The following is a 16135-nucleotide window of genomic DNA, read 5'->3' on the forward strand; positions in this document are numbered from 1 at the left end:
TCAATGAGTAACCGACCCTCTTGTTAAAACGTGGTGATTCTTCTTTGGACAAAGTATGGTACATGGGAGGCCATGCTTATGTTTGTAAGCAACATCTGTAAGTGCAAAAGGGAAGAAGCAACCTATCCATGTAGGGGAGCATAAGTCTTTCTTTTCCAAAAAAATGGAATTGTTTTCGTATTGTTTTCATTTGGTAGTAGCAAAAGGATCTTGGTGAAGTCAGCAGCTCTCACTGTGCACTTTCCTGGCAGTGCCTATTTTGCAAGGACTTGTAGCTATGTGGTACTCGATAACTGGTGCAAAAGCTAGTGACCCCTGTACCAGGCTCCAGGTTACATTGCCTCTTCTGATCAGACTGCAAATCAGAGTTTTAGGTGCGGGATGCACCTGCGTGTGAGCTGATAACTGGATAGAGGCTGTGCTGCCATAATGTGTGCAGCTCTGCACTCTTCCCCACTGTCAGCAGGAGATGAGCCAGATGGGGACACACAGGTACTCCCTATGTACAGCCTGTGGTTGCTGTCGGTGTAGATGTGAAAACAAAGGTCAGTACCATGTCGCCCAGGAGCCTGCTCACTCAGCCACTTATGGATGTCAGCATGAAAGTGAAGGACAGAAAAGATGCAATATCTGAGACTGATTGATTTTTTAAAAAACAAACAAACAAAAAAAAAGCCACCAAAAAAGCCTCTGTTCCCAAAGCTGCTTTTACTTTAGCCAACATCTACCCAGCAGAAGAGAAGGTGGATGAAGTGGCAGTAACAGCCTTTAATCCCTATTTCACAAGGAAATGAAGAGAGGATGTAGAAAACCTACCAGGAAGCTTTAGCAGTAGCACATATCCTCAGTTAGCTTTGGCAAGAGAATAAATTTTAGAAGATTCTAACTAAACTAAAAGCTCTAAACTAAACTAAAAACTAAAAACAGCCAAACTAAAAGCTCTAAACTCAGGAAAAAATGGAGAGGATTAAGAATACAGGCTGTATGCTCCACCCCTTCATCCAAACAACAAGTATACTGAAGGTGAATGGTTATTTTCCTGTGGTGCCACTTATTTAAATCTGTGTGGAGAGAGAAACAGCAGGATTTTACTACACATCAGTGAGCAGAGAAGATAAATAAAACCCCATTTTAAAGGACTACCAGTCCCCACTTTTTTTTTTTTTTTAATGCAACTATGAATTCATTTAGAATATTTCCTTCCAAGTAGCTCCAAAAGCATAACCACCAGGGCCTACATGCACCAGTCACACAATGCTCTGAGCTGCAGTGGGTGTTTGTCAGTGCAGACATCTGAGCAATACAAATAATCCCTTTGCAGGGTGCTGGAGGGCAACTGCATGTTTGGGCAATGGCCTCGGATCTGGAATTTCTCCTTGATGTTCTCACAGACCTAAGGAGTAGCAGAAACAGAGACACACAGGGAACTGAACAGGCGTATTTCTACCAGGAAGACCATTCTAGTGACTGTCAATGTGTTGCAAATTATGCAGAACACTTTCTAGCACGATTTCAGCCTGTATCACTCCTGTGATGATTTCCAAATGCTCATATCGCTGATGCACAAAAGAAAGCAATGCTATTTTACACTCATTTCTCTGTGCAGCCACTCATCTAGGACAGGAGCTGTAGGGCGGCTCGCTGCCAGAAAATGAGGACTTTGGGAATGCAGTTACTGTCCAGTGCTCATCTCCGCTGACCTTATGTGCTGAGGTCTAGCTGAATCCCCAGTGAGCCAGAGCAGACAATTGCTCTTAAGACTGTCTCCTGCGTGGTTCCCCCTCTCTCCCTTGAGCTGCTTCTCTAGGAGCTGCTCTACCATGCTGGCAGCACTTGCAGACTGCTCTTTTCATTTACCAACACTGAACTGACTGCAGCTTCTCTTTGCAAGAGCAGAGCAGAATTGCCTCTGTACAGGCACTGCAGCTGACCTAGGGAGGGAGAACAGCTATGAACACCTCAGCTGACAGAGCACACACCTGAAGAACATACAAACTACATCTCAAACCCCTTGTGGACCTTCTAGAGAGAATACAGGGCAACATCATGTACTTGGCTGTTCCTGCGCAAGCCCCTGCTGCTCTGTCTGCGACCAGAGCCTGCTCTTGGGAATACCTGGGTCCCACACCACAGGTCTCCTTAACATGCTTCTTGCTAACTGCTGCCAGTACAAGAGTTGACCTGGTGGCAACTTGCTGAGTAGGACACCTCTGCCATAGTCTCTATCAAATTACATTGCATGTCATCAGGTTACAAAAAAGGGTGGAGCTGGTCAAAAATCACTGGTGTAGGTGCAGCATGCTGATCAGGTTCCTGGGTCTAGGAACAGCTCAAGATACTCAAGTTCCCTTTTCTTATTACTAAAAAACATGCTTTGAGAATGCAAAGGCTCTCAAACAAAAGCTTTCCACTACCTTCCCTGCTGCCACAGCTCCAGAGAAGGATTGGTACTGTTCACACAGCACCGTTCACAGCCGTGCTTTGGGGTAAACAGTGCAGTTATGCACGCCTGCGCCAGGGCTCTGAGAGCAAAGACCTTGCTTTTCTCAGAGCAAGGTACCAAGATCCTACTCTTGCTGCTGCTGACTGAGAGAACTGGCACTGTAATGCACGTGCGTCTGCTCCTCAGGGCTGTTACTGAAGAGAACTGCTGAAAGCGCAAAGAACAAACAAGTTTTGCAGCATTAAGCAGGGAGTTCCTGCCAAGAGCCACCCTGGACAGCACTAGCCCAGGTCAGCAAGTTTGGGGCCAAGCTTGTCTTTGAGAAAAGGGTCTATTGACAGGTGAAGTCAGAAGTTTATATCAGTTTACATACTCAGCCAACATTGCAAAGCTGGGGCACTGAGATGGGAAATTGAGTCATACATGAATCAGGAACAGGTGATGAAGTACACGAGCCACAGCTACACGTTTCAAGGACATTGTGGATTATGCCCCACAGTGCTCTAAGCTACGTGAAACTGGTTGAGACAGACTGCTAGGGAGGAAGCAGGGCAAGCCCTAACTACAACTCAGTCACCGTGATGAGGAGTTACTCCTCTACCCACCTTTGATTTGATATATTTTGTCACATATGACGCTCACAGTCTTTTCATGCGAGTTCACAACAGACTGAAGGAACAGATGAGCTGTTCTGGGCTGTCCCAGTTAAATACACACAGGTAAGAAATAACTCGCTCTTCTTGGGGAGCACAGGCATGAAACTGCTTGTCCCCCACCTAGTGTGAAGAGCTCCCTGAAGTCTGGATCCCCTACTGAAGCATCTGCCTTCCTTGGGATGGGGCTGTCTCTCTCAATTTCACACAGATTCAGAAAAGCCAGAAGTGCCATTTCAAGCCTTCCAAGCTTAAGTAGCCTATAAAAATGTCCTACAGGACTCAGCTGAAATTGCTACACACAAAATTGCATTCACATCAGCATAGTCTCCTCTAGTAGTCTTTTTTGACAGTGTGATTACAAGGAAAACAGGACAAATCAGTTTGGTTTTAAAATTAAAATAGTGTTTTGCCTAAGCTGAGAACCCTCATTATACACACAAACCTGGCAACAGTCCAAGTTACATTGAGGATCTTGGAAAGCACAAAAATTACCAAATTTGAAAGACATCCTGAAGTAAAAAGCAAAGTACCTGTAAGAATAACAGGAAGAAGAAATGGAAAAGGGATAAGAGAATGTGACAGTAACTTGAATGGAAAATGCAGTTTACTACCGGTTAGCTAAAAATTTCAAATTCCACTCACTCACTGCTTGTGTAAAAAGAAATACTTGGGAGCCTTCCCTCCACTTCTCCCTCCAAGGAGGTCAGTACTGAGCAGGGCGAGTCACCCAACTGTCAGTACGTATTTCCTAACTGCCTCAAAAACTTCTTCCCCTTCTCTCACAGAACAGACCGTACTTCCACACTCCAGACAGGAAATGTTCATCTTGTCAAACAGCTTCTAAACGTCACAGGACAAGCTGCTACGCTAGCCACCCTGGTGTGCTCCTGAGCCTCTGCAGGCAGCACGTATGGCCTCACAGCTGGGCCAGGCAGGTTTGGCAGGTTGCTCCCAAGAGGCCAGTACAGACCTAGCGTGACCAGCTTGCGTTTCCCATACACTTCACCCATACAGGCTGACCAGACACCTCCAGGTCATTTCTGAACCCATAAAATATTTGCAAGACTAAGTGTGACCTTGGGGAAATTTCAAAATACAAACCACAATTTTAAGCTGAATCTTCCCAAAGTTGCAGCAGATAAACAACTCCAGAACTGTTAATAGGTTTGTACATTACAATTCTGGGCCATGTCCTGAAACTGCTACAAACATACTCTAGGTCCATCAATTTTTTGCCAGTATCATTTTGCCTTCCTATAAAAAGGCTTACTTTAGTCAAGCACTGCTGTCAGGTGAGTAGAGGGGCTGGGAAGATAAAGCAGTAGGGAACTGGATCTAAACATGTTATTCCACTGCTTGGAACCTCTGGGGGCAAAAAAAGACAGTGTCCCTTTTTCCTCTCTCTGAATATCCTCGTAAATATTTTTCCTTCAACTTAAGTGTGAGGTGTGTAGCTGAAAACCAGTGCTTGCCTTTTGTCCCGGGCTGACTGCAAGTCTGGGACCTAACACCTGCTGAACAGTCAATGCAGATTTTAAACTGTGTACTTCATAACAAGTGACAGTTACCTGATGATAAGCATTGCAGACACATGATAGAGGAAATGCTTTCAATGAAGTGAAAGGTATGAACTGGGGAAAAGAAAAAATAAAGTAAAATTAATATAACTCACAGTACTGCCCTGCCACCCCCCTACAGCTTTGTCTTGGAGCCTCCACAGGGCTGTGCTACTCCTCACTGTTCGTCATTGGTTCCACCCGTCCCAGATCAGCTCCAGCAGCGTGGAGCCACAGCCCCTCAGCCCCCAGACCTGCAGGGAACGGAGAGGTGCATTAGTGACAACACACACCCCCACTTGGACAGACCGCTGCCACACAATGTGTGGTCTTGTAACAGCAGATGGAGCAGAAGGGATCAGATATTTTGCTTCCTTACCTGTGGTAATGAAACAGCGGCCCCAAGTGACATTACTCTTCCGTCAGGTTCATTCTTACACACTCCTGTTTTGCGCCCAGTTAGCAGCATCTGTCCGGCTAAGGAGCTGTGCACTATTGGGAGAGTTCCCAAAACCCAGCCTGGCAACAGTATTTTAAAGGACAAAAGCTCTAGTTACCTCCAGGAAGCCTTTCAGTCAATAAAATAACAGAACTGGAACTGCTGGTTTAAAAAAATAATAAAATCCACATTTTAAGAGGCTACAGGTACAGAGCAGTCAACACAAACTCCAACCAGTCACAACAGGAAAGGACAGTTTTTCTTTTTTCCTTTTTTTTTTTCTTTAAGGGGCTGGGGCATGGAAAATACAGCACACACTAATGAAACAAAATGCAAAAAATACAAAAAAAATAGAAAATAGAAAAAATGTATTTACAAGTGATACATTACTATGATCAGAACGCACAAAGACAACTGCTGCTATAATACATGCACAGGGTCAAGAAGAACTACTAAAAACCTGCAAGGGAGCTGTTTGTAAAAAAAAAAGAAAGAAAGAAAAAAAAAAAAGAAAATTAAAAAAAAAAGAAAAAAGACACCCCACCCTCTCCCGCCTCAAACGAACAGGGCTGGGTTTGGACTTTTCCCTTCCCTAGTTTGCTACATTGATCAAAACCAAGTATCCCCTCGCATCCATGAGTAGAAGCAGTACAAACACTACACGTGGGTTCAACCGCAGGTTCAGTCAGGGGTGGGGAGAGCAGCAGTTCAGTGTGGATCCATAGACAGGAAAGCCATAGTAAACTGCTCTACATGCTAAAAATTACAGCAAGCCCCTGTCTGCTACATAGCATGATCTTTGCAGGTTTTCCTTTTCATTTATTCATATATATATATATATATATATGAGAGAGTGTGTGTGTGTATATATATATATATGTATAAAAATCGTGCCCTTTTTCACTGCAACATGACATCTGGGTGGAAATGTTACAACAAATTTTTATATGTATACTGCAAGAAGTCACTCCATGTCTGTGGATTTAATAAGTAACCTCACACCACAGGAAATATTTAATAAATCAAAAAAACCCAATATTGTGACAGAAGACCTTCCGTCTCAGTTCTTTTCAAAACCAAAGTCCAGCAGGAAACTGGTCCCAAGGAACACGAGGGGTTCTCTGAAGAAGCTGCAGTTTGCTTAACCGCTTTTTCTTCTAGTGTTCACAAGTTTTTGAACGACTTCAAGCCGTTTCAGTTTCAAGTCTGTCTCTTCCTCTCACCAAGGTCATAGTCTGGTACTAATCCATCCAAGTGAGGAAAAGAGGAATCTGGCTGCAGGTGCACAAAAGGTCCCCAATTCCACATCTGCTGGGAGATGCAGAGTCACATGGAGCGCTCTGGAATCTTAGCTTTTTCTTTTTTTTTCCTTTTCCTCCTTTTAATACAAAGTCCTTTCATACAAGTCCCATACTTGGTACCTTCCCAAGTACCAGCCAGTCCAGCTCTGGGAGACAACAAAGCCACAAGTTAAAGTGAAAAGGACCAAGGCAGAAGTTCAGGTCACTTTCTCTGTTCCATCATACTTCCAGGAAACGGGAGCTGCTGGACTTGGAGTGGAAAGGCTCAGACCACATGCGACGTAGATCACCCTAGGCAGGAAAACAGCAGGACCATACCCTCAGAAACTCTGAAGTCCATTTAGAATTCAGATTTTAAAAGGCATACAGAATTGCAAATGTGTCTTAAAGCAAATCTATTCTTTGCTTGTTTTTCTAATTACAATGAAGACAGTAAAAAACAAATGCTTTCCCGGACAGGCCAGAACATCTTTCTTTGGCAGCATATCTATCTAAAATGGGCTTCTGATGGGAAGGAGATATTTCTGCAGGCAGGAAATTCTGCCCCTCCTTACACACCACTCGGAGCTGGATACGTGTTTCAACAGCAGCCCCCTAACAGGCAAGGTTACATTTCAAAACTTCAGTTCCAAACAAGAGACTGCAAAGAGGTTAACAAGGATCTGCCTCTCCAATCTCTGTTTGACCTTTGGCACACGTTCTTTCACAACCAGCTGGGCAACAATAAATTCACTCATTTAATTAAAACAGCGTTTAATACTTCAGAATTTGCTTAGTTCATAATTACTGGTACATTATGTACATAACTCATCTTCTGTTTCAGGAACTCATCTCTCAGTTCCTTAGTCCTCCATACTGGAGATCCACCCCAGCGCAGCGGTACTCAGCTCCAGACCTGGGCTGGTACGGACACACATACAGACACTCATGAGAGCTGCTGCCCCGCAGAGGAACGCTGAGCCGCTTCCAGCTGGCCCCAGAGCCCCCTGCTGCCAACGTCTAATCCTGGCTTACCTTTAAATAGGCCATGGTGAGGAGTGGCAATAAAGTAAATGGTACCAAGTAGAGGAGGGCAGGCTGGGCTGCCCGGTGAATGCGAGAAGCTACTGTTGCAGTTAATAGACCTGTAAAAGAAAAAAGCAAATGTGATCTCTTTGAGTTGCGTATCAGCGTTCTTGTCATTTCATTCATATGTGGCTCCTTCCCTACCATTATAAGAGCCAGGCTGTGGAAAAGTTACTTATCTGTGCCCCAGTTTCCTTGGATAGATTTAAAACAAAATCAACTTCACTATGAGGCAAAACAGTGTTGAAGCACTTGCTCCAGTTTTGCCTCTTGTACTAAGCTACGAATAACTCAATCAAAATGCAATAAAAGGTGAAGGGGAGAAAGCTGAATGCACCCCACTGAGGTGCTGCCCGAAGTGCTGGTGTCTCCCAAGCTGTCGGTCTGGGGCTCCCAGCCTAAGAAATGGGGCCAAGAAGGAAAGCTGCACACACCAGGAATGATTTCCTGGATACCTGTTCCAAAGGGACCAAAGCAGGAAAGGGGAGGGGGGAGGAGGAAGGCTATGGGTAGGAAATTATCTTCCCTTGTCATCCTTGCATCCAGAAGGACTGCAGGAGGTCAGGACATGCACGTGCACCTCCTGACCAGTCTATTTTTGTTCAGGAGGAGAGGGCTGGGTTCATGCACAGCATTCCGGTTGTGACTACTTATGCTATTCTGTATATACTAAAATATCACAGGACCACATGCATTAACAGTGGAATACAGCACAAATTATCTGGATAGATTCTAGATGTACTCTTGCACAGGATAAGCCACCTAGAAACTCCCATGTTTTTCCCATAACCCAGGTACAAGCTATGACACCATCTATGCTAGTAGAGCAAAGTATAAAAAGTTTTTAACAAAAACATGCTGATAATCTGTTTCATCCTATAAATAAAATACAACAAAAATATCTTAAAGGCGACTGTAGAAGGGCTTTTCTCCCTAGCCCATACCAACAAAACCCAAAGAGAGAAGGATTAAAAAGAACATAAGCAAGCGTTCTCTCAAAGCCTCTTTACACTTGCTTTCATCATCTTCTAAAAACCTACTACAGTGATCCCCCTTCTGCTCACTAAGCAGCTGTCCATATTAAACTAATTACTCACCTACAAAATATCCAATCAGTGTGCAGTGAAAGTAGGAAACCTTCTGCATTCGGCCAGAGATATTCCCTGGCCCAGGGGCACCACAGGAATCACTGCTGGCTTGCTTTTTGTAGTTATCGTACCGCAGGACAAAGCAGAGCAGAAGACCTGGCATCACAATATCGCCGATCCCCAACATAGAGAAGTGGCTGCCTGTGGAACTGAAGAGCAACTGGCATCGGGTTCGTGCCCAGGACGCAGATAACGAGCTCCAGGCTCCTCCTCTGCGGTTTTGAGCTTCACTGTGCACATCCCTTCTTTCTACCAGCAAACTTTTACATACCAAAAATTAAGTGCTGGCCACTGGAGAGTATTCCTCAGTGACTTCCCCTTTACCCCAGCTCAGTTTCAAACACACCCACTTTGACAGAAATGACATATTGCTCCAAACCAGTTAATTTCTACCAGCAGTATTTAAGTGTTTTTGCTTGTAACTCACTCAATGACACATATCCATCAACTCAGCGTTCTGGCCTTCTCTTCTCTGCACATTGATGGGAGGTACCAGCTGACCATTTTACTGAACTGTTTAACACAGACACCACACCTTCATTCCCATGTACACGTGTCATCTCTCATACATGGCAATAATTCCATTTATGGACTTCTCAGATCTTTGGCCTCATTCAGGCAAAACACAGAAAACTGGAGTCTTACCAGACTCCCAGAAAACAGCCACTTGCCAAATAGATCAAGAACTAAAATTGCCCATTATCTTAAATCAAACATCTTTGCCAAAGTATCACAACTTTTTGGTTTTATCACTGCAGATAATCAACTCCTAATCTCTGTAATTTCAGCATCACAACATCTAAAGAAACAAGAATACAGGAAATATGCCAACATAACCTACTGCGTAACACCTGATCAGGCCTAGGCATATCTGACTCAAAGCCCAAGACACAAGGGAACCCCTGCAACAGAAAGAGGCAGAAAAGTTGCCCTCCAACACAGCAATGACCTGGTACGCCACCCTCACTTAGATCGGCTTCTAACTCCCTTCCTAATCACTTGCAGTTATGTAGTAATCAAGACTACTCCGACGTTACAATAAACCTCAGGTGTTTTGCTTTTAAGCATTACATCATAAATCCTGCAGTGGCAGTTATTAAACTGTAGAACTTTGGTGTACGTGGAAAAGCATCTCCTGTTGTGATCCAGCCATCTTTTAACCCAATTAGGATGGCATATGCATGCTGCAAGTCAGCAAACACAGTGTCAATCCTCACTACTAATTCTATAGCTTCGCATCATAAAGAGGGAGTGACTACACAGGAAACTAAGCTGACGTTTTCCTACAGAATGAGGGCTACTAACAAGTACAGAGGGGGAGAACTTTGCTTATCTAATATAGTAAAAAACTGCTGATTTTACCTTGGAAACACAAGTTTACCAGGCAGAGACAGACGCGGAACGTCTCTACCCACATTTGGTCCCAGGTGAAGTTTCCGGGATAAAACGTCAAGGGGATTATCAGCTGGTTGTGTGGCCACTTTCACCATAACATTGCTGTTAAAGATGTAGGCAGAAAAAAACACCTGCAAAGCAAAGAAATCACCAGAAATGACAAACTGCAATTACATAGCAACTCAAAGCTGCATCTATTTTTGCTTTGCTTATTCAAGAACAGAAAGGATACTGTCCAAATTTTCCGCATGCAGATGTTGTATATAAGTTAATATAAGGCAAAATGTATTCCAAAATTCAGATAAAGTTTTTTACACTGTTAATTCTCAAGAATATCTGGAATATACTTTCTGATATCAGGATACTGATCAACAGACAGAGATCCTTTGGCAAAAGATCTGTCCAGACCACACGCAGACATCCCAGGACTATGCAGGCAGGTAAGAGGATACTGAAAACACAAGAAAGCTTGAAAGCAGAGAAGGGGTAAGCACAGTGCTAACCCATAATGGAGCGATGCAACACTTGTTTCAAATAGGCTTTTATGGTACAGCTCATCACACTGGGAAACCAACTGGCTGCAAGAGTTGCCAGCACGTGTGCCCTGGATCAGTGTTCAGTGTTATGCAAAGGTAAAACAAAACCCTTCCACGATTACAGAATACATTCAGTCAGGTTTCTTGTAAAAGCATGGCAAGATTTTATGCCAACCTTACTGGCTGCACATCAGTTCACATTCCTGCCCTGAGGATTTCACTGCTAATCCAAAGTTGGCCAGTGTGGACTGTGCAAGCATGGAAAAGGCTCCATGTCTACTTGGAAATGCTTGTTCTGGTTGGCCTTCAGCCAGGCTTTTGTCAACTAAATAGCTAGGAAATCATTCTATATCCTGACTTGAACATCTCAGAATGGAGCTAGGAAGCTGATCTTCTGGCTTTGCCAGATTTCATCATCTTCATACTAGAACATTTCATGTAAAAATGGCCCAATGCCACTTACAAATCCAAAGGATAAAAACAGTTTTAGCAAAACCAAACAAAACACTTACCCAAAAGACATCATAAATTAGTAACCCAGAGAGCAGCAAGCAGGAAACCTTCAGGCTCGGCAGCCGAACAAAGGCTATCATTGCAACACACAGGCCCATAGCCAGAGCTAAAAAAATGCAAGCATATAGTTAGTTCATTAAAAATAGCAAAACAAAACAAATCCCCCTCAAACCTCTACCTCCCTTCCAAACACCCCAAAGAAGCCTCTGTTTGCACCTGGGCAGGCACTAGATGACTGCCTGCTGTTTCCAGATAGCAAAATTCTTAATTCAGAAACACATTCACTAGCCAACTGCAAGCCAGCGCCCATGGAAGCAGAAATGCCTCTGCACGCACAACTGCCACTGCCCACCACAAAGACTGTTTTCATGTCTCCTAGAGACTATCTCCCCATAAAACACTGACTGCCCATTTAAGAACAGAAACAACAAAACAGCTTTGAATTCTGTGTGTCAAACACAAACGTCTGCTGTTGCACTAAAGGGAAAGTTTCTAGTATATGTATAAAGTAAATAAAATCCATGACTCTTTATTCAGAAATAGCACGGTTGTGACATGTTAGAACACAATACGACAAAAACCCACTCAAACCAACCTTCTGCTTGGGCAAGATCACGCAAGACTGCCCAAACACAATGAAATATTACTGGTCAGATATACAAGGATTTCCCAATAACAAAAAACTATATGAAAGCCTACCTACCAACCAGGAAAAAATATGGACAAGCCTTTTCCTAACCCCTCTCCCCAGGGAGCATTTTCAGCCAGATCAACAAGCTGAACAACATGCCACAGTTCAGATGTTAGTTCTGTTCCAAGGGCACAAAACTAAGACATTACACTAGAAAAAAAAAAAAAAAAAAAAAAAAGAAGTTCCAGTCTTCACATTTGTGTGATTTCTTGCTTCTGTAAGCATAGCCTCAGCTACCAAAGATACTCGGTTGACAATGTGATATATTTCAACAGGTTATATGCAAATTCATCAAGAGAGATTGAAAAAAAAATAACATTAAAAAAACCCCAAAACTTTAAAAGCAAATCAACTTTCACCTGTGAAATCAGTGTATTTACAAGACATAATGGAGTCTCATTGAGACCAGATTTCACTTAAGTATGCAGACATTTGTAAATAAAATGTATTTGTCTGACAGGATCCGGAATTCATAACGAAGTTATAATCTGTTTTGACCAACAGAAATCATAGGGAAAATGGATTAATTACGTACATGCCCGCCCACAGTTCTGCTTGACGTGGTCAGAATTTACAAGCTAACTTCTGATACTCCCACTACAATTACACAACTGCAGAACCACCTTACACTTGCATTTTACCTGAAAGATGTGGAGTTCTTTCCTCAAAACACTAAGGAGACATTTCCATACAGACTGAGGGGAGGATGGTACCAACAACCACCTGCCAGCGTGGCTGCTCACAGGGCCCTGCGGCTGCATCCCTTTGAGGACTTTGCGAAACCCACCCGATCTCCCAAGAACTGACAGGCTCAGCAGTGCACCAAGTATCCTGGCTGCCAGTTTGAACAAAGTAATGAGATTACTCAGATAAAAATGTACCCTAAATCATGCTGCGTAGCTGTAACTAGCTATAAAACGTAAGCAACTTATTGAGGTTCAAAGAATATGACACAGCAAAGCAGCAAGAACTGCATTCCATACAGCCTTCACTTACAGTCTTCTCCAGCAGAAGAGCAAATACAAGGGAACAATCTGTCTTAAATGAAAGAGTGTTCTCTAAAGCCAATGTTAAAAATGGCTCATGCAAGCCTATATTTAGGAGAGGATTTCCAGGTTATAATTAACTAGAAGTGCAAATACTTTAACCAGCATGAAATTTATTTGTTCACACTGTTTCTCTATCAGATATCAACACGGGCACATGCGCAAGACATCAAACTAAGCAACTGCTGGGTAGAAAAGGAGGTGGAACAGAGTTCTTTAGATGACAGGGAAATGCACATGGTAATAATTATGCAATTTTCAAGCTGCTTTAAGAAATGTTGGTAAATTTAAAAAAACAGAAGGGAAGCAAGAATGGCCGAGAGCAAGTACAAGTGTAACAGGCCAAAGCATAGCCAAAGCACCGAGCAGCTTCTCAAGGAGGAGGCCGCCTTTGCCAGTGAAGTCCAGGAATTGTACAAGAAACAGTCATCTATATCCACACTGACAGATGGTGCCAACACTCTCAGTAAGTCAGAACTCTACTGACATATACCCCAAACCATTTAAAAAAAAAAAAAGGTGCTGGCTTACAGACCAGCAAGGGCTCCACTTGCAGATATTCCCAAGCAGCGCTTAGTGCCCGTATTTCCCTCCAAACCAGACTCATCAGAGTCTCAAGTGTTCAGTTACAGAGAAGCAAAGGATAAAGGCAGAGATGATGTGATCCCACTTGCAGCAGCAGAGTATGAAGAGACCTTCAAGCCAATTAGATGCCTGCCAGCTTCACCCATCTCACCATGCTAACTGGCAAGCATCGAAGGGATCAAAGACAGCCAGCTACTGCCAGCTGACTTGCAGCAAATTATTTCATCATCTGAACCAAATTCAACAAGATGCACAGCAAAAATTAACCAGATTGTTAAGATCAAGTTTTGATTCATCAACAACCACTGTCTCCACACATCTTTTACTTAAGCTGGCAATCTGCCCCACACCACACAGGTACAGAGTCCTTGGAAGCTCTCACAAACCAGAAAAACAGGTGTCAAACACTTCCCTGGCATGTTCCTGACAGCAGTTGTTCTCAGGAAGTCTACCACACAATATTACAACTCACAAGCCTAATGGCAAAAATATTAGCGAATTTCACCAATCATCATCAGGTGACTGGATGTGTCAGAACAGGCACAAAACAATGGTAAAATTCCTTAATTATCATACTCACCATCCATAAGGAGCCAGTGGCCAGTCAGGACCCAGATGAGAACAAGCATCACAGACAGAGAAAATGAGAGCAACTCAGCAGCAGTGAACCGCCCACAGCAGCCAAAGGAAATCCTAGGAACAACATAAACATTAGCTAGAAGACTTTATGCTTCCATTTAAAGAACAGAAAATGGATGCTGTTGGAACAAAGCTCAGCTGCTGCTGAAAGATGCCAAGAACAACTGAAAGGAAGTTCCTTTGCCACAAATAGGTACCAACAGAGCAACAAAATAAAAGCTTTCCTCACATTCAAATAATGTGTGTAAAGCCTGAACTAGAGAGATGGAAAAAATCCTGGCACCACTCTTGAAACTGTCACCATGACTGTTATTTCCTGGTATCATCTGAGAGTCTGCTTTTTGCAACATGAACTCCAGCCGCGAGATAAAATAAAAAAAAAAATTAGCTTCCAAATACAACATTAACAACTAATTTTTATTGGTTTAACTACAGCCTCTGAAAGAAACTCCATATCCCAACCTTAACAAACACTAAAATCCAATACCAAATCCCAAAACCTGAAATCTCTGACAAAATAAGCCAAACTTTCTTAAAACCCACTGTTGGGCAGCATGGTCCCCTGCAACAGTACCATGTTTCCCAGGCTGGCCAGCCTGTGTGACTTGCAGAAATTGTGCTTCCTAGTTTCAAAGCGGACATGATGTTGGCACAAAAAATATGCACAAATATCAGCCTGAAAGCCTGGAAATTGTAACCAAAAACCCCGTTAAAGAATTCTCATTAAAAGAAATCAATACACCATACAAGAGGAGGAGCAAAAGATCTTCTCAAGTTCTTACTTGTTTTGAGGTGAACAAGGTCGTGTTAAGTACTGGCACATCGGGAGCAAAAGGAAAGCAAAAGCTATTGTTGCAAGGACTAGAAAAAGAACAAAAGGTAATATTAGTACATTCAGACCTAATTTCTACTATACACAAACAAGCTTCTCCAATTTGCAAAAGCTCTTGCAACAATGTCCTATTCTCATATGCTGCAGCATTATAAAAGCAGGAGCACCTACAGGCTCCAAGGTTTCTGCAGAACTTCTATTGTTAGTCTGCTTTTCAAACAGTCTATAACTATTCTGAGTAAAAAAAAATGAAAGAACTTGCTACAAATTGGTTGTCAGATACTTTTAAAATTCTTCAACATACTAGACACACTAAGTCAGCATAGTAAAGGACTTTTTTCCACTTTCTAACTCAGTCACTTTTTCACTTCATCTCTCTCAAAATCCTTTATTAATTACTGGAACATGGCAAAGCTTAAAGTAAGTTATAACCAGTAGCTGGCAACTTAAATTTGTTAAATACAGAGTGTTTTAAGTTTTTGAAAACAGGAGAATAAAAATATATAATTTCCACATAGACTATTTCGCACAAACATTTTCTTTTTTATTAAGTGTACTTAACCCACCCACGCAGTTGTAAAAACGTTCAGTAACTGCTGGTATTTATAATCACTTTTACTTCCATTTTTTTTAAAACTAACAGCACTGAATTTGTACTAAGGATTGTTTAAAAGGCAGAAGAGCAAGCGCGCAGAGACAGAGGGATGTCAGCAGCACGCATCTAAAACTGCTGCAGCAAGAACAAACAGAAATGAAAATGTAAGAGTCACTTGACATCATCTGCATGCTGCAAATCAAATCCCTGTGCTGTCCTCCACTCATTCTGTAGAACATTCAGGCAGTGGTTGCTGGGTTTTAAAAGGGATTTTTTTTTTCCGTTTCTCAAAGATGATGGGAAGGAATCAAACATTCTGTTTAGTATACAGGTTAAGCCAACTGGGAAAAAAAAGTTGGTTTGGTCAAATCACATCTTTCCACCTCTCAACTCTGCTTCTTCTTGAGGGAAGAAGATTTAAAGAAAGATCAATTAATTTTTAAAAAACCACAATTTTTAAAAGTGTGTGTATGCAAACAGCACCATGGAAACTCACAGTTCTATCAACATTTTGGAGAGAAGGGAAAAAAGGCAGAATGGGTAGGGAAAAATTAAGAGTATAACAACTCAGCTGAAGTAGGAACCTTTCCTAAAGCATGTGGCAGAGAATGAAAATGATGCCCCTGTTGCCCCAACTCTCTGCCAGTCCTGCTCCCTACTCTGCCTCCACCCCAGCAGACTGACTCATCCTCACC

General features: G+C 42.6%; 1 protein-coding gene across 2 annotated transcripts in view; it reads right to left on the reverse strand.

Annotated features, from left to right (window-relative positions):
• Nucleotides 1–5445: 5445 nt before the first annotated feature.
• Nucleotides 5446–16135, reverse strand: part of SPPL3 (signal peptide peptidase like 3) — a 43825-nt gene continuing 33135 nt past the window's right edge. For both annotated transcript variants that reach the window (XM_069871458.1, XM_069871457.1), the window contains exons 5-11: nt 14796–14874; nt 13955–14067; nt 11052–11158; nt 9971–10134; nt 8558–8757; nt 7410–7519; nt 5446–6686 (exon numbers count right to left, since the gene is read on the reverse strand). In XM_069871458.1, the coding sequence (XP_069727559.1) occupies nt 6615–6686; nt 7410–7519; nt 8558–8757; nt 9971–10134; nt 11052–11158; nt 13955–14067; nt 14796–14874 (845 nt within the window). In that variant the 3' untranslated portion in view covers nt 5446–6614. The remainder of the gene's footprint in view (nt 6687–7409; nt 7520–8557; nt 8758–9970; nt 10135–11051; nt 11159–13954; nt 14068–14795; nt 14875–16135) is intronic.

This window comes from Phaenicophaeus curvirostris, chromosome 17 (assembly GCF_032191515.1).
Source record: "Phaenicophaeus curvirostris isolate KB17595 chromosome 17, BPBGC_Pcur_1.0, whole genome shotgun sequence".
NCBI classification, from domain to species: Eukaryota; Metazoa; Chordata; class Aves; order Cuculiformes; family Cuculidae; genus Phaenicophaeus; species Phaenicophaeus curvirostris.